The following is a 24,213-nucleotide window of genomic DNA, read 5'->3' on the forward strand; positions in this document are numbered from 1 at the left end:
TCATCAGATTGGGTTGAATAAATTTTAAAACTGGAATCTTAATGAATGGAATATATATCATATCCTTTGCCTTTGACATACTGATGAAATTTATGTGTAGAAAAGGTTATAGATGTCGGGTTGTATTACTGAGTTTGTATCGGCAAACATCACTACTCATTGTTATCATTTGGATTTCCTTGACCATTTAGTCAAAACGTTCATACAAAGACATGAAACTTCAGTTTTACTATCCAAGGATAATTAATCCTTTGCATGACATCATCATTGCATATGTATAGCTTTATAATTCATTACATAAAGGAAAATGAAATTGTGTAAACCTACATATTGTTAGCAGGAATTTTAAGTGTGTAAGTTTGTACAGAAGAAAGCCTTGAAAAGTTATTCAAACCATCTCAAACTAATGGCAATAATACATTTATTTCTTACCCACATTGCCTTTATGTGCCAGCAAGCTTTTTCAGGAACACTTAGAACTTTAAAAACACAGAAATTAAACTACATTCTTTCTTAATCACCCTGCCCATAAAGCCACAAGTCTGAACATGAAAGCAGCTATGAACAGTTAAGTCACAGCAAAAATAGAGTAAAATGCTAATAACCTCTGTAATGTTAATAAGCAAATAACGATTTTCAAGTATAATATCTTGAGGTTTTTCAGACGTATCAGAAAAGACTGTAGAAGCATTTTCATCCAAAGATTTTTGCACTCCAGCACTCCATTTAGCTCAGCAGGGATGGAATATTATCAGGATTTAAAAGCCACGAGAAAGCTGCAATTAATTTAATAATAAATCTTGTCTGCACTGGTTTTGGACTACTGTAATTTGAGAAGAAAGGGAAAAACATTTACTGGTTCTGTTGATTTTCTTTAAAAAAAAAAAAAACAACTATCTGACTGACACCAAAAGTTAATTTTTGAAAGATGAATCAAGATTCCAGGAATAAAATACATAATAATAAGTTTTTTAAGTCACAAATGTACAGTTTAATCACAATCAGATTTTTGGGTTTGTAACAAATTTTGCTTTGTGTCTTATGTTATTGCAGTACAGGTATATAATTTACACACACCTTCAAAAACCTTCTATTCTTCTTTAGAAGGAGAAGCAGAAGGTTAGATGACCATGAAATTATGATCTTACCACATTTGAAGGTTCCAGTTTCTTCCTCTTGGCAAGGTCAGTGATATTATTGCCATTGTAGTTGATGCTCTCCATGCAGCCTTTGAAATTTTTCCTACTGTTAGAACTTGGCTTGCCAGAAAAAGGCATGCCTCCAAAGGTTATCTTCAAATGAAATAGAAAAATGGTAGATAGTTACTGGAAGGCAAAGAATTTTAAAGAATTTTGTTGTACATGTATTTGCTTTCTTTGAACACTCAACCATGGCAAAATAGAGAGCTGGCAGCACTGTTTACAGAAAAAGGATGTATCAAAATAAATACTGCAAAAGCAGAAAAAAAAATTGCAAATAATTTTAATTATTTATGGTAGCTAAACCCAAGTATTATTCCAATTGTCCAAACAGTGAACAGACTCACATCACAGTTACCCATATGTGAACTGCTCTTCTGATTGCTATCAGAAAATAAGTATTTCAAACAAAGAAATTGGAACAAATTTCCATCACAGTATTTTTCTAAACAAAAGTAGACATGAAATTAGCCAGATAAGCTGATTCAAATAATTCACTCAGCTCAAACCATGTGCCAGAGCTCAGACTACAGCACAGCAGTGGTGGGCTCCAATGTGGTAGGTTATTCTGCTTTAATGCTTCTGTATCTACTTAATCCAGAAGAATTTACAGAATTACACAGCTAAAGATGCAATCCCCTGGTAGACAGAAGAACCTTTCACTACCAAGAATATGCTTCTGTCATGTAGTTATAGTCAATGAGGAGTTACCCCTTGATTTATCTGGTCAAGTCATCTCCTTAGAGAAGATCAAGACAACCACCGCTAAGACTGTCATCAAACTCAAATAGTAATTGTTTTTTGTCTTATGAATGATGAATTTCGTTACCCTGCATAATTGATTCTGGGTTTTCCATAACCTACAGGGCTAAAAAACATACAAACTTTACAAACTAAAAGTGTTCTTCTTTGATGAATTCTTTCTCTGTCACTCCATAGAGACGATGCAGGTCTCTGCCATATATTAGTCTTTATGGAAATGATTGGAAGTGAATAATGTTACATGTTTTCATTAATATTTTTCAGTCCAAATGTCAAGAATAAGGCATGAGAGGCAAGACTAATGAGATTAGTCCCTGCACTCAATGTTAGCTAATCATATCAATTAGATGACGGCATAAATAGTAAATGACACATTGCTTTCCTGCCCCACAAATGTTTAGAAAAAATATCAATTTGTAGTCTACTACTGAGATTTGGCAGAACAAAGCTTTTGAACATCATTCATTGTCAATTCCATTTGTTCTTGTCAACAGCAGGAAAACAGAACTCTAGTCTTAAATGCATGAGAGATACCAGCCTCTATTCCAAGAAGGAGGCTTCCACTTGGCATATACAAAGAGCTAAAACTATATAGCTGAAACCTAAAACCTTTATAAACCACACACACAAGCTTTTGGTGTGTAAAAGTCTTGTGGGGATATCCTCAGGTATTGCAAATTGACTTGACTTGACTTTAGAGAAGATACAGCTCTTCACACGAAGAATGGGACTAATATTTTAATGGTTGTCAAATATTTTATGCATATTATAATAATGTGTTTGGATAAAATCAAATGTAAAGATTTAATAGAAAAACATTTTGAAGAAAAAGCAAGAAAAATAATGTGACAGTGTGTAAAGAGCAACTTAAGAGACTATTTTTTGATTTTGAAAATGTAATCAGAATTAATGTTTATTCCTCTTTTGTGTTTACTTTTCTGAAAGAGATTAACCTAGAAACTATTTTGTCTGTAAAAAATAGTTTTGATTCTTTCAGCTTTATTCCCTGTTAATCACAAAGACAACACCTTTAAATTTAGTCTGTGGTGTCAAGCTCCAAAACCAGTGAGATAATACTGAGGAAAGGAAGGGGAAGAGAATAAATCTCTTGAGTTTATATGAACTGCAGAAATGTAAACACACACACACTCAAATAAGTTCAGCTAAACACAAAGAGATCCGTGTATATGGAAAATGAAATGTATACTTTAGAACTGCCAGTGAGGCATTTTTATGCAGAGAGGATGGGAAGGTGAATACACTGAGTTCATCTCTTACCAGGGATACACTTTTTATATGCAATATATATGTATGTGCACAAATTGCACAACCCTGGCTTATGGCATTCAGCCTTTTTCTGTAGTTCATTCACTTGAAACCCTTTAATAAAATCTATTTATGTGAGTTTTAAGTAGCTCAGTTCAGATCTTCAGTGCTCAATAATTAATAGAGGTACAGGCAAATTTGCTTCTTATCTTCTCAGTAGAACTGTCAGCAAATAATGTATTCATAAACATATTTTGGAATATAATCAAATATTTGACTCAGAAGCATTACAATTATAAGTATGTTTTTCAAATATTCATATATTCTTGGGAAAAAAATGTAAAAATTGTAAAATACAAATAAATAAGTTAATTCAAACTTTTTTCCATGACATCATTTATATTTGCTCTTAGATCTTAAAAATTTATAAGGGTGGAAATTACATGTTTGGTATAGCCAACCAAATTCATTCACATTAGAAAGAGTAAAGAGTCTAAGAAAATATACAAAGATTGCAATCACCAACGTGTTGAACTTCATTGCAGATTAGAGGATTTGAACAAGTTCATCATAGCTGAAGCTGTAGTGTAATCAAACAACATGACCATATTTAATTACTACCAGCACTTGTGTGTATTAACCCGATTGATTAAAGTTTTCTTACAATTTTCCTTACTTTTCATCACTTCTTTCTAAAAAGAAGTTACTGATGCCATATTTGTGAAAATACAAGGATGTATCTACCTACCTAAGACAGGACAGATCAAGATCTGTATTAATAAAAAGCTCCTCACCTGCTTCCTTTGCTACAAATAAATCCTAACACCACAGATTAAGGCTTCCTGATTCAAGAGCAAAATTATCACCTGAGTGGAACAACATATTGCACCATACTTTTTAAAATATACTTCCTGCTTAGAGCAGCTGCTTTTAGAAATTTTTAAAATCATGTATTCAGCCTGTCTTGCTGAATAACACGGATCTCCCACTTTAAAACAAAGACCTGAGATGATTGTTACACCAGATGGGATTTGGTAGGCTCATTAAGGGAAACATAATTTACACTTAAGAGAGAGAGCTGTTGGAAAGAAAGTTTCAGGAAATATAAGGAAATAAGTAATCAAAACAAATGTATGAAAAATTAAGAAAACATGTTAAATTATGTTAGCTTTCTTATTGGACTTATCTTTATAGAACCAATTTGAATGAGGAGAAAGTTTCACTGTCTACCTCATAGTCCAAGTCCAGGTAATCAAATTCTCCATTTGTTCTGAAGTGCTGCATGTGTCTGTCGAGGGTGAGATTGATGTTCCTCCCGTGGCGCTCTATGATGATGGAGTGCCAGTGGTGATCATCCAAGAGGCTGCCTGTTGTCACAGATGTGTGGCCAAAAATAGAGCCAAGCTGGTTGCTGCCTGAGAACAGATACAATAGCATTTCTCACATCATACTAGTTAGACAACCATTTTCCTCTTTCTTTGTCAATGTTTCTCCTGAATTATACCAGACGTGCAATAAACTGGAAGAAATCAGTCTGCTGTGAATTTGAGATCTGCCCAGTGGAGAGTTGCTGCCGCCAATATAAATAGCTAGACCAAATACAGCAGGTATCTGATCACTGAACTGTATAAATATATGTATAAATTCATAATAGCAGTTATTTGGAAATGAACCTGAGAAGCAATACCAATTTCCAGTTGTAAAGATGTTTTCATCAAGGGTTTTCTGCTTCACTCCTACACTACAGAAGAGAAAAGCTTTCACCTCTGGGCCAGATCCTGAGCTGCATTGGAATTGTACTGATTTATGAATGTGTAGAGGACATGGAGCCTGATAACAGACTTTGGCAAAAAAAGCCTTTTCACTCCTGAGTTCTATGCTTTGTGCCCTTTACCAGTATCATTATACCAGCAAGCAGAGGGGAAAAGGCTCAGTGCAGACTGAGCTAACAACAGCAAAAACCGTCTTCTGCTAATACAGCTTATTTTGGTCTGTTATCCTGAAGCCATCTTCCTATTCTGGAAGTCAAACTACTAGCAAGAGTACAATTTTGCAATTCTCTGCTGTGTTATCTAGGGGCTTTTGCCAGTGTAGCTGTGCTAGTCAGAAATCACATCTCGTTGCCATCTGACTGACATAGCTAAGCCAGCAAAGGTTGATAGCATGGATCCCAACTGAAGCAGCAAATGACTAATTCAGCAGTGAGTGTAAAAAATTGCTGCACTGCTCAATAACTCAATGCAATCTCCCATGTTCTGAATACATGAGGACCTAAAGCATTTCTGAGGCTGAGAATTTCTTACCCTCAAGAATGCTTGCAACTGAGACATTAAAGTTTGTGCATGCTGAAAACATATTCTGGCAAATCACACTTCCATGGCTTAAGATATTACTTCTCTACAAATGACCATCTTGCCTTTATGCTGAAGGCAAATGGTCCTGTTGATTAAAAAATAAAATAAAATTGCATGCATGTCATTGAGCCTCAGTTTCTTCAACGCAAAGTCAAATGCAATGCAAAGTGAAACCTAAATCCACTTCTGTCTCCCCATCTTTCCCCCAGACCCTGGTGTTTGAAACTAAGTCACTGGATCTCACCAGGCAAGCTGAGCATCCTTTTCTACTGTCTGATGCAAAGACAATGCTCTCAGACAGAGGAATAATAACACCATAAAGCATTACATCTGTTTATTGGGTGTGTGTCGCAGGGCCTAGTCCCATTTATCAGCCTAATGATTTAAGCATATCCTCACTGAACATATATATGCAAGTTTAATAGCTTATAAAGACAGTTTGTGCTGAAGAATTTAGAAGAACAGGAAATTAAAGGGTTACTACTGCAATTAAAATTTTTAAAACTAAGTAACTGCTATAGGAATGTGTGTTTTCCTCATCATCTGTTCATGTTGATAGTTAGGAAAAGAACAGGAGAAAATGCTAGTGGAAATAAGTATTATTCAATGTAAATAACAAATGGAACAATTTACTCTTCAAGTGTCTATAAGAGAACTAAGGAAAATGGCATGAAATCTTTTTCTAAGGTTCTTTTGTTTGAATGGGAAAAATACCTGAAACCAGATAAATGTGGGTCTTTTTCATAATAAATGTACTTTTTAAATCCAGTCATATGTGAACCTACAGTCCTCTATTGAGAGGACTGGAACTAGAAAAATGTCATCATAAGGTTCCCTGATAAAACTATCTCTTTTCCTTTCCTAGCCCTGCTTTTCAGACTCTAGGAAGGCTGCTGAACTCCAGCTTCATGCAGCCTGTAGCTTCCTAGACTGATACTTTTTTTTTCTGCAAGGTTCCTAGGGGTGACCTTTATTTATCCAGAAGTGATGACAGTGTCCTTCTCTCACACAAAGCCACAGCTGAGGCCAAATATAATTCTGGTGTGCTATTTTATTTTTTTGTTTGCAGTAATGACAATATATTGCTGATCTTGCTTTTCTGTATGATCTTCTTTTCATAGTATGTCACACAGAGTAAAAGGGACAGGATGGAACTAAAAATGCACGCACACTCCCCCAACATACAAAATATGAAAATATAGAAAGGGAATTAGCAACATTTTCAACACATTATCTGACTAAATGATGTAGCTTATCAAATTACTGTGGGAAAGAGAATGAAATGTTTGACCTGAAATTTTTGTGAGAGAGCTAAAAAACTACCACAAAACTAAACAAATAAAACATACCTAAATTTAAATTTAGAACAAGTTTGGCTTTCTTCAGTTCCAAGGTGATATAGTCTCCTTGCTGTCCTTCTCCGTGGAATATTACACCTTCGCTTTCAGAGGTCTTAAATTTCAGAGAGATTACATCTTTCAGTGTTTTCATTTTCTTATTCCTGAATCTGTATGGCAACACTACATGGCCATCAAAATTGATAACATCAGCCCCTAAAGGAAAAAGAAAATAAAATCATTGATGAGCGATTATATATTCCTATGGCCATTAGAAAAAACAGACATGACATATGCAGATTGTACCTGAACAGAATAAAAAATGTGCAAATGTGATATGCATTGTAAATACATTTTCTTTTGACCACAATTTAATAGCATAAAAAGTAAGAACCAGGCAGAATATAAATTTAATCCACATAATGCAAAAATAGAAACAAATCAGATTTGTGAGGAAAAATGCTACAACTGTACTTAATGACTTTCAGTTTCTCTCAAATGCAGTTGCTGCCATGTACATTTTCCTAATTATAGCTCAAAATGAAAGGTAAACCTCTGAGTGGTCATTAATAAATCATTAGATACTTTAAAATTCACTATAGGTATCTGTAAGGACTGTAAACAATGAAATATGAGCCCAGGGTTACTGCCTGGCAATTTTAGACTTTATGTAAAACAGATATTGTCTATTTCAGGAAATGGCAGGTAAGTTGTGACCTCACTTAATTTTGAGAAGAAAAAAACAACTTCTGTAATTTGAACTAATTTTTTTTTTTTTTTATGTTTGATTTTGTTCAAAATATGTGGAAACTGAGGGATACAAACATTTAAAATCAATCCAATATTTTTATAAATATTGCATAATAACACTATAAAATTTCAGGTTGTCTTATATTCATGACGTAATCTCTACTCTAAAGGATGAACATCAATTTTCCACATGCTAGATCCTAAGTAAAAATAGCTGCAGATTCCATTTAACTGATTCATTTATGCTGAATATTGAATCTTGTCACTTGAGTTCTGCAAAAGATTTCAAACAGATATTTATCTCTAAAAATTTACACAGATTTAAGAAATCTCCTTTGTAAGCTGCTAATAATGAAATCACCAGTGTCTTAGCAACTATTTGTATGAAGATTTCGTCCTCACTGTTGACAACTAACAATTTCAATAGTCGTTAAGTAAAATTCCTCATGTTCTTCAAAAACATTTATACTCCTTATCGACATACCATACTCATTCATGCTCAGAATGAAATTAAGGATGGCATTTTATATTTTATATATATTTATATATATATAATAAATATATATATTATATTTTATATTATATATGTATTTATATATATATTTTTCAACCTCATCTGACCTTTTCCTTCTTCTGTGGTCTGCTTTTCAGTGATTGCTTGCAACTTTTCAAAATTCTTAACTTGTTTTTGTAATTATGGTGGAAATTAATTTAAATCTTTCATCCCCTCTCAAAAACACAGAGACAAAGACATTTCTGTTGTATAATTAACAAAGAAGACTTTCAAAACTCCATTAAAAAACTATGTATACTATGCCTAACTACATATATTTCAATTTGAATTTACACAGACAAATCTTCCTCAACCTGCAAAGGCTTCCAAAGAAGTGATAAACTGTGATTCCTTTATTGTTTATGCAACTAAATTGTGAAGAATTTTATTCAGAACGTAAAATACAAGCCTTACAAATGACTGTGATATCCCATAATTATCATAATATACCTCATTTTTGTCAGAATTCAGCAATATATATTAGAAATATCACTTTTCTTTATAAACCACATGTTAAATTGCAAATTTCAATAATATATATATATTAAGCTTTAAGTATTAGAACTCTCAGCCTGATGTAGTTCTTCCAAATGAAAATATCCAGGCATGGGATTCAGCTCAAAATTAAATATCAATATGATATGCTGTATTTGTTGTGCAAGAAACCCATTTAGAAGTTATCAGCATGAAAGAAGAGACATTTACTTGGGTATAGATGAGAAGTATTCAGAAGGAAAAAATGGGATTTCAGAAATGGGGTTATCATGACTCAAGTAAACCCATTACTTCTGGAATAATTAGTTTTTTAAGAAACAATGTAAATTGTTAGAAAAACAGTGTAACAAAGATTATATGAACCTGTAGGTTTTGTTTCCCTTGCAAGCCATCAAGAGATATGAAAAATTAATTCTTGAGATTTTTGAATGTAGTTTATGGAAAAAGAAAAAACCAAATTTTAGAAAAACATGAAATCTATTTATAGAAAAAAAATGCAGTATGAAAATCACCCCTTTATCTCAAAAATCATACTTTTATGTAAAGCAAATTTGCTATAGAGACCTTGCTCTTTTGAATCTACATACAACTGCCTTGCACAAGTGTTACAAATGAAAGAAAAATGAGGGACATTACACCTTAAGTAACCTTCATACCACATATACATTATAAAGAGGTGATTCCTCATGCAGTGTCTGAGATTGTCTTCCATACAATTTCTTAAATTTTCTTTCTGATGGTTACAGGGACTTCTGTATGAGGTATATCAGTTTTCCCCTAAGGCCAGCTGGTACCACTTTGTAACATCCGGAAAAGCTTAACAGTCAGGGATCTGACCCAGAGCTGATCAGGACCACACGATTTTGTGGACACCACAAGATGTCCATGATAAAGCAAGTATCCCTTCTGTTCCTACATCATTGTTACAGTTACATGTGTGTTCTCATTCTTTGAAGAAAATTTATATTACACACTTTAACAAAGCTGAGTAAAAAATCCACATTTTTCCAGAATCTGTCCCTGAATTTTCATGTTTTGAAAATAATTCAATTAAAAAAAAGAAACTGCAGTAATATTTGATTAAGCAGATTTTTTTTTTTTTTACATTGCTGTACTGTCAGCATGGGTCTGAATGATAATTCAATCACCTGAAGATTACACAGCAATTATGTTTAAGTTATCATATGAAGATTGTAGTAATGACTTGTGTACTTGCTATGATGACACTCAGCTATTTAATATCATGATAATTACCATAGTGCAGAATGCTGCTTAGACAGTAAACCATATAATTCCTGTAACTGCAGTGTAAATATATAATTTTTCTCATCCTTAGCCGCTCATCTATCAGCATTAGTAGGAAAGAGACCTAAGCCATCACATGAAAAACTTTCACTTGCAGTCAGTGACTGTGGGCAGAGGCTACCGGTGCAATGGGGAAAAGCTTCACAAGAAAAGATAAAGTTAAAAAAGGAAAGGGAGAAAGAGAAGAAAATTAAGAAAGAAGGGGGAAAGAAAACATGATTTTTTTTTTTTTCAAATGCATGGAAATAGGAAGTACAAATCTGATTACGTACAATTTGATTTCTGCTGTGCTAGATTTCCTAATATATGGATAGATTGGAAAACACTGCTAAAACAATGAAAATATAATACCACTTTCCTTTGGCTAGGGAGATGTGTTAGGCCTTATCCCAGTAAATTTCTAAGATCACATTAAAGTCCTTTCATTAGTAAATGCATCATCAATTTTCCTCTAAAAGTATTTCAGAAAGCCTTGCAAAGATTGGCAGGATATTGGGTGACAAATTACTATTCACAAATCTCAAAGGAAGCTATACCCCATTCACAGGTCTTTCTACCTGTGCTTTTGTCCTGTATTTTGGCTACATGCAGGATTTGGCAAAATTTGATCAGGGCATCAGGTATATTTGATGATATTTTATTTGATGCTCTAAAACAACTTATTAACTAATTATAAAGAAACAGCCCCAAATTAGAATTAAGTTCCAGAATTTCTCTATTTACTCCATTTCTTGTGAAAGAAATATAACTATCCTAAATGTCAACACTTTAAGAATGAAGAAGTGCTCATTCACAAAGACACATCAGATACTGAGACTTCTTCACAGCTACTTAGCTACTTTGATCAAGGTACTGCCTGGAGTTACTAAAAAAATTCTCTGCTTTCTGACACAGTAAAATAACAGTGATCAAAACAAAGCAGAACAGGAAAGTGCTTTCCAGAAAAATGTTTACCATACAGTGAACAAAAACCTTGGCAATATGTTTCTCCTCCTAAATTACAAATTTAACATGTACACATATTTTTAAATTGCTACTGATCTCTGAATGATCGACTCTTCAAAGCCTGTACAGAATATTTCAGTGGGATTAAAGATACAAAAGTTCTGTACAGCTGACAGGCAGTGACCTTAGGTGGCATTTTTTCACTCTGTTATCTCTCCTCCATTTTTTAAATTGGCTGTTTAGACTAAATGATCTTTAGGGAAAAGGTCCTCATTTTTGGCATTTTTTTCTTACCCCATAGTTTGAACCTTACATCTAAGGTGCTAGTGGTATAGTAATAGATGGTAACAACCATATGCTGATTATCTACTATCCAAAAATATTAGAGACACATCAAAGCATCTTTGGCTGGCCCAAACTATTCCACATCTGTAGTTTCACTTATAGCTATTAGTCACGGGTACTAAAAATATTGTTATGGGAAATATAAGCACATAAGCGGTGTATTGTTTACATATTTTAACAGCAAAAAAATAATGTTTTCTTCTAACTAAGCAAGGGATAAGGCTCAAAATAATACCATCATGAGATGGTATAATAAATAAAACCCCATTTTGTTATTACTCACAAAAAACCTACAGATAGAGAAATTTCTTCAGAAAATCTTAATCTACCTTTTCATTTCAGTTCCATGTGCTGTCAACAAGATAGCATGTTGAATTTTCCACTGGGGTCTTTGCAGCTCAAGCCTCAGTGGAAATAAGTTAGCTGAGCTCATGTTAAAGATGCATTACTACATCTCATTTCACAAAAAAAAAAAGAGGAAGCCATGGCCCAGCACAGCAGTCAAAAGATTGCCTCCTCTTTTACGTTTTCTTACAATGAGCCAGAGAGCCAAAGGTACCGTGTTTGAGCACTGCCTTCAGGCACTACAGCCCAGCTGTAAGGACTTGGGCAGCTCTGGCCTGAATTCTGCTGCAGCCAAACTGACACTGCCTTTACTCCCTTTTTCAAAATGCAATGCACCTGCCACAAAGATTTAAAAAAAAACCCAAAAAACTAATACAGCTACAGATGTATGTTGCATATACAATAATGTGTACTTATTTATATTCTAGAAGCACATGGTGAAGGAAAATCAATCTTGCATTTCTCTTGCCTGCTTTGTTTCCACTGCACTAAGCCTGAATCCTGTTGTTATCTGTCAAGTGATGTCAGTGTTTGAAGGAGAAAAAATACCTTTGCACGGAGGTGTAGAACTTTTTCCTTGCTTTCCTTTACATTACATACAGTGCATATATGGCAATGCAGTATCAAAGCAGTAAGAGTGTTTTGCCAAGGTGCATTTTTTACTCAATTCTTGGGTAAATGACATGAACTTTACACTTATTTTTTTATATGCCTGCCAGAAACTCTTCAAATAAATCTGTGAGGAAGTATTCCCTAAGGTAGTGAGAATATTTTGCCAAGTTCTGAGCACAATATCCACTGAAGATATATAAAAAACACTTGGTACTTTTTTTTCCAGAATTTCAAAGCACAGATATTTTCCCCTATTTTTATCCTAATATAATATTCCTACTATACAAATTGTAGTTATTGTAATGGTGGTATTTACTATTTTTTCTAACTCTTGTGGAAATGTCTAAATATGTAGCTTTGCTGTAGTTTTCGGTCTAATAAGAAACAAATGTGAAAAATGAAATGAAAAAGAAGTAGAAGCAAAATTAAAAAGAAAGAAAACTGAAGGCATATAGAACATATATAGAGATATGTAATGTAATGACCAGGCTAAAAGTTGTCCTATGTCCCCAAATCTATGTATGTGTGTGTCCTCCCACTTCTTTTTTCTGACTAGGAAAACTGGCTTCTTTTTGTTGCTATTAAACTAAATTTTTATACCATGTAATAGTTGCTCAAGGCAATAATTTTATGGTGAGTGTACAAAACAGTGAAGTTCTCTGCAGTTTCAATTAACTTCCATTAGTTATCATATACACAGAAGAAAGCACTAAAGCATCTGAAAATTTTATGAACTTAGATGAAGCCTCCAAGTACACTACACAATTATTTTCTTAAGGGTGTGTGTAAATAGGATGATTTTTCAATAACTTAACAATGTAAAGTTAATGATTTTTTGGCTGATGATTTTCAAGCAAATTTTCTTTCATTAATTCTTCATATTTCAAAAAGATAATTAATTTAAAAAGTAAATGGTTATATTTTTATATATGCTATGTTTTTACCATAAGGTGGATAAATGAGAAAATGAATGTATTTATAGTATACATCACAATTCTCTTTTAAGCTTATGCATTCAAACCACAGTTTGCAAAGTAAATCATACTGAGCAGTACACAGTAGTCTCCTATAGTGGACTACTACCAGTGCCAGAGAGAACTAAGGCTGTAACCAAGATAATCTTCATCTCAGACAAAAACTATTCTTTCCACAATCTATTCTGCTTTATGACTCCAAAAAGTCAATTACAATGCATGCTAAGAGATACAGTCTATTTCAAGAAGTCTATTCCTAGGGAAAAAAAGAGATTCAGCATCAATAAAAATACTGCTTTGATGGCTGCACATGAGTTTTTACACTTTGAAAAGTTTTCATATGTATAGCTTTATATGGTTCATTTACGATGGTGAAAATTAAAATTCAGGCACCTTGCAAATATGAACTAGATGCAACAGAATATTCCCTATGATCTACTATTCTCTAGCTATAGTATTTTAAAATAAATCTGGTAAAAATATATGTATAATTCAGATACTCTAAAGAAAGTCTGTTTTTTTTGTATTTTATCATGCTGATTTACAAGCCAGAAGCATTCTTTGCAATCATAAATACATTTAGTTCTGTTCTTCATTTTGAAACCCATCATTTGACACTGGATCTCAATGGGAACATTAAAGTATATAATTAAACTCTAAAACCAGGTACAGTAAGGAACTTAATTTACTTGAAAACAGCTAGCCTCTAATAATGTTTTCACTGTTTATTAAAAAGGTAAATCACAAGCGCTCCAGGTCAATAAAAAAAGACAGCTCTGACTCTTGCACAGTAAATGGCCAAAACAGGTCTCAATCCTTATTACACTGCTGAACTTACTCATTAATAAAAAGAACTACAGCAAAGAAAGAAGTTGCAACACATCTTACAACATTTACACTCAATTTACTCAGTGAATAAATGATCTACAAAATGGACGAGACAGTCCATTAAAACATTAAGGAAATGAATGACTAACTGGGGCTTTGGTTTAAATGTTTGCAGCTACATGAAAACAGGAATCTTAACAGTTGACCTACAAATACTGGTTGCAAAGTTCTTTGATTTTTTTTTTAGCTGATGACACCCCAGTTCAATCATCTCCTGATATACAATCTTTCTATGTATTCTAATACCTGGATGCTCTCAGAACAACCATTACTCAAGACCAAATTCTTCTTTCTCAATCATGTTCCATATTCTTTATTCACAAAATCACTCTCAAGCACATAATCTTTATTTCCTCCAACCATGGAGCTTGTATTTAAATTGAACTCTCAAACTGGGCTGCATAGATAACCATCAAGGAGTGTGGAGCAAGGACCATTTCAAGCTCCCATGCTCAGTAAAATCTCCTACAGTAAAAATCTCATAATTTTCATTCAGTCTTCTGCAGCTGACTGTAAAGAGCATGGAGTGCAAGACTGAGAAAGACCTGGGCATGGCACACTCACATTTATTATAGTGAGTAACCTCACTATTGACTAAGGGCAAAAAATGTGTGTCACTAAACCCCATTTCTAATAGATGTGTAGTCCTTTCTTGCAACTACGAGTCTGCTGCTAACTCCATCTTTCAAATTCGTTTTATAGAAACAGAAACCAAAGTGAGTTGTTACTTTCAGCTACTGTATTTCAGTTCAAAATGATGAGTTAATAGAGGAAAATTCCTTAGCATAAATGATAGCTGAATAACTGTGCATTTGCACAGTGCAGTTTCACTGTTTTATTTCCAAATTAATCAGAGATAGATATCTCATGTTTAGCACAACATAGGAGAAGCAGACCACTGGAACTTGATTGTGGACAAATAATTCATAATAAGAAATTCACTCAAATATTTTTTTGCTTCCTGCCTAACATCTAACATATCTAAGATCATGCATACCTCTACTGTACTCCTTACTCAATGACATCTTGTGCATTGTAATGTAAGAAAGTGTTTGGATTCCAAACTTGTAAGCCATCTAATCTGAGCCCCACCCAAACTCTCTCATGCACAGATCAAGTGTGAACTTCATCATGGCAGAATCCAGTGTTTTCTATCCGTTGTATTTTAGTGTGTTCAATTTAAAAGCCCCACTCATACTCGAGGTTACAAGTCAAGGCTTTATTTTCAGATGATCTACATTCATTAGGTTCTAACTTGGTCCAGTGAAAGTCTAACAATTTAGCATGTAAACAGCCTCCAGTGATTAAGGTGCTACTGTAAAAGGGCTTACAGCTATCAATTTTAAGTGAATGAGTGACGTATTTGAATAACAATTAGCAAAAATGTAGGATTGAAGGCACTGCATCAGCATCACTTGCAACAGTGCTTATACTCTGGGAAAGAAAATCCCAGAAGGATTCAATATACAACAATGCTCTCCATGACAAGAAGTCCATCAGGTAAAAGTACATAGTCACAAAATCATGAAGGTTCAAAGGGATTTCTAGATTTCACATAGTACAACCCACGTGCTCAGAGTTTATTTGCACATTTAATTCTGCCAGAAGCATTGAGTTTCAGTTAACTGGGTTTTCACTTTTTTCCTTAACTGAACTAGGAAGCAGAAGATTTTTTTTATCAGCAAGGGATTTTCCTTGTGTTTATCAGGCTGCACTTTCCAAGGTCAGTGATATATTGTCTCCCTCCCTACAGCCAGACATGACTTATCTATAACTTCTAGCAGGGTTTACAGTTCAAGAGTTTCTGGTGTTACAGAGCTTTAGACCTTCAAATTCCCCACTTGCCAGAACTGTCCCTCCAGCAGCAGTTTGCTTATGAATCTCATCTGTGTGACTAGCTCTTCCTCCCCTTGGGATTGTACCATGCATTTCAGGTTTCGCTGCTCAGCCAGTGCCAGCAATCCAGTTTCCTGAATATTGGATTATTCTCCATTACTAAAAGCTAAAAAAATACAGGAAGATGAGAGTTTCTTCTCAGGAAGACTGTAAGGGACCTGCTTGCATCCAATTAACACAGATTAACATGCAGCAGGTTCAATACTTACAATCACAAAGGACATTACTCTTATAATTTCAGTTCTTCATCCATGATAACTGATCTACTTTTTCGGAATTAAGGGGTTAATCTCATTTAAGTTTTCAAGCTCTAAAGTAAATATTGATACTGGAATCTAAAACTATTGGTTCATTTATTCAAAATTTTTTCTAGTGGTTGTCTCTAAATTTACAGGCTCCTGACAGAAAAATAAAAGTTAAACCTGTTGCTTAATAAAACAGTCAGATTAAGCAAGGAAATGGCATTTTTGGTTAATCAGTTTGAAGTGTCTGGAAGGCTCAAAACATCATAAAACTGTATCTCCAAGAAAAGAAATTTCACCAAAACCTGGAAAGTTAATTTTATTTTTTTCCCCAAAGATAAAGGAAATAAGACACAAAGCTTTTCTTTCAGATGGGATAATTTTTCTTTTTGGAACCATTTATCTATTATTAGAGGCAGCCAAACTATGCTTGCAAATTATTTGGAAAAGCATTTTCTTTCAGTCCTCAAATTATGCAAGATTTTTTGAGATGATGTAATTAATGAAATTATTTTTCAACAGTTATTTTCAAAAACCTGTATCTGAGTCTTAAAAAAAATTCAACCAGCTCTGTATTTTAGTGGCTGTCACTACAGACAATACACATATTCACATAATGGATGAAATTTCATAGCCCCTACTTAGGCTATAATTGATTATGTTTAATTAGGAGAGGGAGGATAACACTTAAGATTGTTCCAAGTAAGAAATGCATGCAAGTGTGTATAGGCAACTCACTCCAGCTTCATAAGATGCTGCTATTCAATCATAAAGCAATGAATGCTAAACATGAATAAAAAGGGAAAATATTTTCTTAAAACTCAGATGTGGATAAGTAAATTTTATTGCTTTAAACTGCCACATTCAATATTTTTAAGTGTTCCTCCTTTATACTGGAACAAGGCATTCAGAGAAATTTTCCCTACAGATTCGGCTGTGATGAATCTGGTGTTTGAAAGTCATTTTTCACCCTTTATCCAGACAACATTGTTTAGAACAAATCTAATAAGTAAAGCACGTAGCAAACGTGGTCTTGGCTTACTACACTGGAATACAAACTAATATATAATGTGATAGCAACATCTTGGATTATATATATATCCACACATGGATTTGGTTTGTAAAGGAAAATTCTTTCATTTTGTGTTTAACAAGTTTTTGTTACAGGTATATGGGAGAAAGACTATCAAACCAGAAAAATATTAAGTAAGGTAACAAGTAATGGGCACATAAGCTTTTGTGAACTTTTTCTGTCCATTTGGCAGCATCCTAAAACAAAACAAAAAAAAAAAAAAAAATCAATGCCAATATAAGGGCAGATATTATTGTCAGTATATTTTAAAATATAAGTCTTCGGTAGGAGAAATCCATGAAGAGGTTATTAACCTGACAATTCATGTTTAGTTTGTGCATGCAACAGCTTGTGGTGCAGTCAGTGCTGTTCCTCTTGTCCTAACATTTTCCCTAGTGAAAGTATTGCTGAACCAGAAGATCATCCCAAGTCAGTTTCCAGACTCTTGACTTTCTGGAGATATTCTATCAGAAACCATGTTTTTCATCACTAATACCAGGGAAAGACTAGATTTCCACCTATCTAGCAAAGACAACTAACTCCTATTCCATGTATAAATTCTCTTTTAGGGAAAGAAAATCTACATATATTTTGCTTTTTCACCTTTGATGAGGCAAAATAAATTCTGAAATAGTGGTTAGGGGGTCAGCACATAAGTACTTATCAAAATGTGTCTTTGATGTTCAAAAGCATTAAGGAAATCTTCTCTGTTAGAAATCAACAGGAGAAAAATAAGACATTTTATATAAATATTTAAAATTGTAATTGGGTTCCTATGCATTTACATAAATTTGAGAACTACTGACCAATTACTGTTATCCAAATATATGTTTTAATAACAAGTACAATTCATTACAAAGAACCATCCTATGAATGAATGGAATGGAGAGTTCATGAACATTAAAAAAATAAATGTACTTCTCCTAGACTATCTCCATGCTTTTTTTCAGTTTACGGAATTCTAGTCTTGAATAAACTTATTATTTACTATTTGGCTGCAATAAGATAACAATTTAAAAAAAATTAAAAATGCTGTTCACAAGCCACTAAGTATTTACTCAAAAATTCATACCCTTAACTTCTACAGAAGTACTGAAATTATTTTTAACCCTTAATTTTTACTTGTAGATTACAACCCATTCATTTCTGGGGTTTCATCAAAATGTAAGAATTGATAATTGAAAATTTAACATCACCAATGCAATGTTGTAGATAGAATACATGCATAAAATATTTAATGTGTAGCAAGTGAAAATGAGCTACCATTTATATATAATTACAAATAAGGAGAAAAAAAATCCTTACTGATGAAAAATTCTGCTCTTGTAATGAATGACTCACACTAGTTTTCCTAAAAAAAGATATTTGCTCTGATGAGTAATAGTTAAGGCATTTTTATACAATCTGTATCTTCCTTTTCATTTTCAAGCAAACAAACACACAAAAAATGCCAACAAATGGTACACATTGTATTCATGAACAATGAAAATTGTACATGCAATGCTGTCCAGGTGCAGATGTACATGTCTGCATTTGCATTTTGGTAAATATGGAATTATTCTGGTCCAACATTACTCCTTTAGGTGAGTAGCTCTTTATCACTGGTACCTTGAAACTGAGTAGACAGGTGCACACTACAGGCTTAGGAGAATGACTAAAAATAACACTCTCTTATAATTTCCAAACTTTGTTGAAAAGCACCAATTCAGCACTTTCTAGTAGATACAGTCTGTAATATACACAAATACTAATAATACTGTAATATAATTCTGCTTCATTTTTTTCTTTTTTCAGCCCATGGGGTTCTTTGCTAGGATTTCCTTCTCTGTTACTGTGCTTTTCTGAGCCACTGCATTAAATAAGAGACTGACTGTCTCTAGTATTTTATAGGAGATGTATCTGGCAAGAAATCAAATCCCAAGGAAAGAAGACACCCAAACTATGTATCCTAAAATTGCTCAGGAAGTAATACTGAGTTTTTGGAGAAAGAGAAAAAATAAAGATATAAAACTGTTTATATTGATAGCTTTCATTCATTCATTTTGGAATGAAATATGGATATTTTTGTTTATTTTTTTGATGATTGACTGTAAACTCCCAGAGAAATGAGACACTACTCTTATCGTGGCAGAAAAGCAATATTTCCCCCTTCACACAACTGAACTTCTGTGGAAAGTCAGGATTACTTGCAACAAGCAATAAACACAAGGAGAACAAAAGATAAAACCGAGGCAGGTATGTATATTTTTATTTTTTTTTCAGGATGTTTTAAGGATTTTGCAAGATGTGTATGATAACGAGGAAAGAATTTTGCAGAAAGAAAAACCCACTGACGCACTGCCTGTCCAAGTTAATTAAAGAGTTTACAAATGACTGCTATTGTTGCTGAACCTGGGATATCACATCATGTGAAACTCAACTAAAATTTTTTTCTGCTCAGTCTTGCAGACTCCAAGCTCCTGTTGGGACAGTTCTGGGGAGTGAATCTTCAAAGGATTATGCTTTCAGTGCAGAGCAATCTTCCATTTACTTCAAAACGTAGGAAGAAGACACTGCAGAGAAAGACCTGGGTCTCTAAGAGCTTTTCAATAGTCTTTGAATTCTATGTCACAACAGTAGGGTATCTCCATTACCTGATGACTTTGGGAAAAAATATCTCTAGCTATACTGAAAATTATAAATTTACAAGATCATAGGCCCCCAGTTCCTATTGACTTTTAATTCTTACTCTTTTTCTACTCCCTCCAAAAAAATTCTTCACTGAATTTTCTTATATATTTCAGTAAATATATTTTCAGCATTTCATTTATAAAGAAGGGTGTAATAGCAGTCAAAACAAGCAAAACCAACAGCAATCAAAAAACCTCAATCCATATCTTTTCCACTAATTTATTTTAATAAGGATAGGTCCTTCTGGTAGTGACTTTTTGATTCCTTAGAATTGTTTTCTTCCAAAAATCCTTGATCCTTTAGGGCACTGCTGTGCAGGCAGATGTAATTAAAGCCAAAGGGAGATCAAATGGACTGTACACTCTTTTCATTTGAAGGTGCTTAAACTGCTTTAGATGGCCTTGTCTACACTAAATAATTATTACATGAAAATCCCATCACTACTATTTCAGCTATTTCAAAGCTATTTCAAAGCTATTTCAGCTTCAGTAGCATCAGTATTGCTTTGAATTTCAGAGTAGATCACTTAGCAAGAGCAGAACTTTCAAGAACATCTGCTGGTATCCTATCATAGTATTCATGTTATGGCAAAGTTTATTTGTTTATAAATAAGTAGCCTCACCATAAACAACAATTCTTAGTCTCCAACTCCTATGAGCAAGTTTTATTCAGTCTTCTATTCTTTTAAGGAACAGCTCTGCATTGCTTTCCACTGGATTAAAAACACCACTCAATAATACTTATATTTAAGCATACTTTACAAAGAGACAATAAATATATTGTCTCATTTACCACAGCCAGCATTGTCCGAATTATCTTTTCTTTCTTTTACAGGCTTTGTATACACTGATTCGGCAACAGATTTTGAGTTGGTTCATACTGTAAAATCTGCAAATTAAATTAAATTTGAAATAAGGACAGGATTTCCCAGGTTTTTTTTAACTCCAGTGAGGGAAAACTGATCTCTCTTTGTTTCTTCTAGATGTGCCACACATCTTTAGAGCATGCTGTACAGGTCAGCACTGTAGTCTGCTTTTTGCTCAAGGGATGTGTGAAAGTGTGGTACCCAGCTTTTGAGTTAATATTTGCAATATTAGCTCCTCATTGCCTGAGCTACTAATGGCAAAAATCTCACTGAACTTAATGGGCATTTCTCAGCTAGTGAATGTCCTTCATGTACAGAAAAGGTTTCAGGCACAATCCTTTTTCATTGAACTTTATGCAGTAAAATACAAAAGTGAAACAGTAAAACAATATAAAATAAATACACAACTTGAAAGAGAAAGTTGAAATACCTTGAAATAAAAAGAAAACTATGGTTTTACCAAGTCCAGCTCAGTTCTACAAAATGAATAGGGAGAAACTTTTTAGCTAAATAAATAATTACACAGCTCTCACCTCAGTTAAGACACCATAAAGACAACATAAAAACATTTTGATCCCTGTTATCTGACTCTTTGAAATGCTTTTCCTAAGAAAAATGGACGACATTAGAACTTATCGAATATGCTGAACAGAAATCTGTCAATCTCAGTGCAACTCATGGAGCAGTTCTAGATCACTAAGCATAAGTGGTGTTCAGGTTTTTCTTCCTTCTGTCCCTTTTTCCCTTCACTGTCTACCAGCCTAATGGGCCCTCTTGCCCTTTATGTTATATTGTTGTGTTACTTGCTTTTCTTACTTCATGCTGAGACAGCTGCCTAATTAGGAAGACCAGAGTCAGCTTCTAGACTATTGCTGTTTAATACTGTTAGTTTATCTGTTAATTAATGTGCTACTCTTTGCAATCTAACTAGATTTTTTTACTGCAGAGATAAGTCAGTGAAATTACAAAGAAATGCTAGAGGAGAAGGCTGGTGGGAGGCTCAGAAATATTTATTGCTAGAATTACTTATGTGTGATGTTCATGCATTTATTAGTGTCTCATCTTCTTCCATCCATGCCCACAACCTTATCAGGCTTTTGTCAAGAAAGATGTCGTTTATTTCCTGCAAACAATTCTTGTTCCTGCCATTGAGGTGCTTCTCCATCTCTGTCTCTGCCATGTCTCTTTGTCTTTCCCTGCTTCTTCCTCAATTTTACTAACAAGGCTATTTCTTTTTATGTGTTTGCATTTTTTTTAAGTGAAGTGTCTTAAAGTTCATTTTTAACTTTTGTGACGTCATACAAAAATGGCACTTCAAAGAGACACTTCAAAACAGGGTGCATGTTCTCACAAGAACTGAAGTCGTAAGTCTTGTATTTCCTCACAGCACTATACGAATATGAAACAGAAATGTGAAAGACAGAGGCCAAACCAAGCTCCTCTTTAGAATTTAGCACTTATTTTTCTGGTTGTCTTTTTACCAGTTGCCTCCCAGGGATCAGGAAAGCTGGAAGGCTGGTGGTTGTGGCAAATAAATTAAGATTCCACAGATCAGTAGTGCTCACAACTTTCAGGACTCACTAGGCAATTTCTCTGAAAGCAATTTATAACCTGGAAATTACTGAAAATTAATTTACTACAACCAGCAGGATTTGCATTGTATTAACCAGAAGATTCAAAGGACACCTCTGATCACATTATTTTTCTTTCTACATTTAGATATTAAAAATAAGGAGTTTTTTATTTTATACTGAAATAAACCTACTTGCACTATTTTTAAATACTGCAAGCAACCATTTAATTGGCTTGATTCCTCTTGTAGGCTGTTACATATATCACAAATAACAATTCTGAATCTTTGTTAATATTCTTGTGCAAGAATTAGAATAATAGCTAGAGGTCCCTTTTGACATGCAAAGCTATGAAATGTCCAAAACTTAGAGGTATCTTACTTTTGTCATTAAAATTCATAAATACTTCAAATACGACAAGCACAAAAATTAAATGGGATCAACAAAATGCAGTATTCTTCTAAGAGAGTTTATACAGTTTGGTACAGGCCTTTGGAATTCCTAAAGCATTTAATATGTCAGATTATAGATTATCATGATGAGTTGGAAAATGGGCCATTAGTACATCTTGACTAACTGGAAACTAAAGTGTTTCACGATACTCTACTCTCCATCACTCAGACCTGGCTTTTCCTCTATCTTAAACAGATTCCATTTTATGCACAAAGTGAAAATACTGAAGATTCTAGAACATGACCTAAAATACAATTTCATAATAATGAATATTTATTACCAGAAGTATAACAAGTACAAACACTTGTCATGGGTGATTATATATTATTTTAAGCATTTTTAGAGTTGGCTAATGAATTAGATGAAATTTCTAATAGTTTGATGGGAAAAAATAAGATGGCAAGAAACTGACACCACAGTGTTGTTGGATTTTCAGTAGCTTATGGTTCTGGAATATGCTAATAAATTCTGTATCATTCTTTCTAAAAGTTATTTTTGATCATTCATCATTCCTACCTACTAAGAGAGCTCTTATTTTTAAAGCTGAGTGTTTTTTAAATGACAGACTTAGTTCTGAAGCACAATTTTTTGATAAAAAACATTAAATAGTTTAGGGTAAAATAATGGAAACTTACATGAAATGAAAGTAATCCCCATCCCTCTGTAAAATCCAAACTATTACATCAAATATAACTGATCTCATAGAAAAAAAGAAAAAAGCTAATTTTTTTTTTTTTTAATTTTGTAATTACACACGGAACACTTTATTAAGAATTTTAACTCTGATAAAATGTGGGCTAGTAAAATCAGCTTTAACTCATCTCACATCTCATGCTCTGATTAGAAAAACAAAAGTGATTCTTGCATAACTGAAAATTATGTGCTTTACAGTGCATAATTTCTGTCTTCATGGGTGGCATGTAGCTTATTATGGAAAATATTTAAAACATAACACCAATACAAAAGATAAAAATGACTTTTCAAAATATCTGACATGTAAGGTTTCTGAAGCCTGGGAACATTTTTTTTTTTGATCTAGGTTGTTCTAATTAGCAGTGGTCTGGGGAGAGACATATCTTTTTAATTCTTAATTTCAAGACCAGATTTTTAATAGTACTGAAAATTCTCAAGATCCAGAATGACAGCTAGAAGGGCTTTCAAAATTATGAAGATATACTCCCATCTATAAGATTGATAAAAAAAGAATCTCTAGACCTCTGTGCTCCTTTAGATGTATCCCTAAGTAAGCTAATGTAAATAATTCCAATAATTCTAATGAACAGTTTAACTTAGTATAAAATAAATATTGCTAAC

At 33.5% G+C, this 24,213-nt stretch overlaps 1 protein-coding gene across 1 annotated transcript in view; it reads right to left on the minus strand.

The window, feature by feature from the left end:
• CNTNAP2 (contactin associated protein 2) overlaps positions 1 to 24,213 on the minus strand; it is a 1,026,949-nt gene that overhangs the window by 522,248 nt on the left and 480,488 nt on the right. The window contains exons 5-7 of the mRNA XM_058833182.1: positions 6,931 to 7,134; positions 4,458 to 4,642; positions 1,149 to 1,292 (exon numbers count right to left, since the gene is read on the minus strand). Coding sequence (XP_058689165.1) covers positions 1,149 to 1,292; positions 4,458 to 4,642; positions 6,931 to 7,134 — 533 coding nt within the window. The remainder of the gene's footprint in view (positions 1 to 1,148; positions 1,293 to 4,457; positions 4,643 to 6,930; positions 7,135 to 24,213) is intronic.

This window comes from Poecile atricapillus, chromosome 2 (assembly GCF_030490865.1).
Source record: "Poecile atricapillus isolate bPoeAtr1 chromosome 2, bPoeAtr1.hap1, whole genome shotgun sequence".
NCBI lineage: Eukaryota > Metazoa > Chordata > Aves > Passeriformes > Paridae > Poecile > Poecile atricapillus.